Source organism: Cornus florida, unplaced genomic scaffold (assembly GCF_030987335.1).
Source record: "Cornus florida cultivar Cherokee Brave unplaced genomic scaffold, ASM3098733v1 CherokeeBrave_3.0.0_Hap2_Chr07, whole genome shotgun sequence".
Classification (NCBI taxonomy): domain Eukaryota; kingdom Viridiplantae; phylum Streptophyta; class Magnoliopsida; order Cornales; family Cornaceae; genus Cornus; species Cornus florida.
The window spans coordinates 39,311,716-39,314,580 of NW_026775577.1; the positions used below are offsets into that span (position 1 = coordinate 39,311,716).

The following is a 2,865-nucleotide window of genomic DNA, read 5'->3' on the forward strand; positions in this document are numbered from 1 at the left end:
ATCAAGAGTGCCCAAGAGAATTCCAGATTTGATCAGCAATAGTATTACGCAACTGATCCATTTCTCGAAGCTGAGCCGGAAGCACATGCTCAACAATTTCATCATCTTCACCATTACTTTGAGGAGGATCGTCACCATCAAATAAATCATCAGGCTGATATTGATTTCTAATGAAGTTGTGTAATGTGCAACAAGCCATTACAATCAATACTTGTGTTAAAAACTTATAAGGAGGCATTGCCTTCAAAATAGCGAATCTCATCTTCAACAACCCAAAGTATCGCTCAATTATATTTCTCAAAGATGAATGCCTATGATTGAACACTTCTTCCCGACCACGGGGTGGTCTACTCCTACGGTATTCTTGAAAGTGGTAAGTATGACCTCGAAATTGGGCCAAATAACCAAGCTTATTGGCATACCCTGAGTCCACCAAATAATACTTATCTGCAATGTTTAGAATACGTAAAGATATATACACTATGATAAACTAACCATACATTAAGTGAAATTATAAGATTATAATACCTGGTGGTGGAGCTGAAAAATTCATTGCCTCGTTCTCAATACACTCTTTTAGAATTCTCGAATCATTAGCGGAGCCTTCCCAACCAGCTAGCACATATGTGAATCTCATGTCAAAGTCACATACAGCCATTACATTTTGTGTGGTATAGCCCTTTCTACCACGAAATGGAAGTTGTGTAGCTATTGGCAGAGTTGCAGGAATGTGGGTTCCATCTATAGCTCCCACGCAATGCTTGAAGTAAGGGTAAAACCTAGGAGACCCTCTAATCTTATTCGGAATCACAGAAAAATCAGGAGGGGCAATTATATGGGTGCCCAACTGACATACTGCATGCAACACAGCATGGAAGTGTCTGGAAATGGTTTCAGTGGAGTGTTGAAATCTCTCTGTTACAACACAATTCCTTTGATTATGAGATAAAGTGAGCAAAAAGATTGCCACTTGATCATATACAGTTAAAAATTTAGAATCCTTCAGCCCTATACCTTTCAGGGTACTACACAATGTTCTGAAAACTTCAGGGTACATCCTAAAATTTTCATAACATCTTTCTCTATGGCTGTTTAGAATCTCCATAACATATGCTTCCCCTTGTAAAATTGAATTCCTACAATGGCTCTTTTGATAGAAGTTATGCTCTTCTAAAATAGCAGCAAATATTAAGACACTCTCATTGTCATCCTCATCGTCGTATAATTGAATTATTCTTCTTATATTGTTCCACATATCCATTGCCCTATTTAAAGATTTAATACAGGCAAAGCATTTAAGTAAATAAGCAAATCAATTCTATAATAAACAAAACATTTAAATAATAAAACAAACATTTAAATAATGGTATTAAAGTATTTGAGTAGTAACAGGCATCTAAGAAATAAAAGTATTTAAGTTATTACAGTAATCCAAATGTGAGATAATAAAAGTATTTAAGTTATTACAGTCATCCAAATGTGAGATAGTAATAAGTTAAACGATGACACAAAACGCAATCATCCATAAAGAAAAACTCAAACATTCAGTGCCCAACCAATTCTTACATCCTCAGGTGCCGAAAGAAAAAATTTCTGCCACTTCTTAGAATCATGTAATAACTTTGATACCTTAGCGAATTTGGCCATCTCAATTCCAAGTATTTTTTGTAAAAGGAGCATGGAGGCGTCAAACATTTCATAATCTCTATCCTTTTTAGAGGGAGAGAGAACTTCATCATCTCCTTTCTCACATGAAGATACACGAGTAGAAGTAGAAGATGCTTTAGCTGCTTTCTCTATTGCAGCTTCCATTCTCTCGGCTCTCCTTTTAGAATTCTCATTCATATTTGACAAGATTGCAGCTATACCAGGAGATAAAGCATCTCTTTTGGCTTTCTTACCTTTACGTAAAGGTGGGGGACTGACCTTACAACCCTCTTCCTCATCATCGTCATCATTGGGAGTGGGCAAAATGATTACGGGGGGTGCTGTAGTGGACGGGTGGGCATGCATCCCTGTTGCATATGTGTCACCAAATATAGTCGACATCTTATCAAAATGCTTACATCCATGCTTTTTAAACTTATTTGCATTCGCAACAACCTAAAAATTTTGTTACAATATTAACCACATAACCAATAATATACAAGATTTTATTATTTATTTAGGATTAATAATTAAATTACTAACCTTACACAACCTGTCCCATCTCTCTTCCTTAACTATAACCATACCCATCTCATGGTTATATCCCACGCCAGTCTCCGATAATAATTTCTTAAACTCGATATAAATTTTCCTCAAACCATTAAACTTATTCCGAAGTTGGGTTAAAGAAAATTCTCTCCCTGTTTGAACATTCATTTCTTTGACCAAATTATTCCAATCACTTTTACTAAATGTTGTGCCACTACGATTATTAGCCTTAACTTCTTCCACCATAATATTAACGAATTTTTCAATGAGTGACTCTTCCCATAACAATTTTCCATCATTCGTAACTTCAGCCACTTCTTCAATTGTGAGATTATCACCGCATTGTTCCACATTCATATCCATCTAACATATTAATAACAACACTATAATTAATAACAAAAAAAATAATATTAAACTAGAAATGCAATAGCAAAACGAATCAAACTCTAAGAAAAGACACACAAGAGTACCAGTGGGCTCCACATACATTGTTTTAATATATGTGAGTAAATATAACAAAGTGAGTAAAAACCAAGCATTCATGATTTAATATTGAACTGTTGTATTTGAAGCCCCAGTTTGTGCACGGACATCTCAAGACCAGGGCAAACATTATTGTAATCCAATTAAATTGACCAGTCATAAATTGTCTAAAAAAAAAGGGGTGCG

General features: G+C 35.3%; 2 protein-coding genes across 2 annotated transcripts; both read right to left on the reverse strand.

Moving 5' to 3' along the window:
• Positions 1–511: 511 nt before the first annotated feature.
• Positions 512–1,261, reverse strand: LOC132316600 (protein ALP1-like). The gene has a single exon (XM_059815076.1). It carries the CDS (start codon positions 1,259–1,261, stop codon positions 512–514), a length of 750 nt encoding a protein of 249 aa, XP_059671059.1.
• Positions 1,262–1,536: 275 nt separating this feature from the next.
• On the reverse strand, positions 1,537–2,559 carry LOC132316601 (uncharacterized). Its single transcript, XM_059815077.1, has 2 exons — positions 2,191–2,559; positions 1,537–2,103 (listed from the first exon to the last, which is right to left on the reverse strand). The coding sequence occupies exons 1-2, from the start codon at positions 2,557–2,559 to the stop codon at positions 1,537–1,539; spliced, it is 936 nt and encodes a 311-aa protein (XP_059671060.1).
• Between the last annotated feature and the right edge of the window lie 306 nt (positions 2,560–2,865).

Excerpts from the sequence above, each read along its gene's own strand:
- LOC132316600 (XM_059815076.1), bottom strand. The coding sequence starts at position 1,261 with ATGGATATGTGGAACAATATAAGAAGAATAATTCAATTATACGACGAT.
- LOC132316601 (XM_059815077.1), bottom strand. The coding sequence starts at position 2,559 with ATGGATATGAATGTGGAACAATGCGGTGATAATCTCACAATTGAAGAA. Across the intron at positions 2,104-2,190 it reads GATGGGACAGGTTGTGTAAG|GTTGTTGCGAATGCAAATAA; the intron begins GTTAGTAATTTA and ends CAAAATTTTTAG.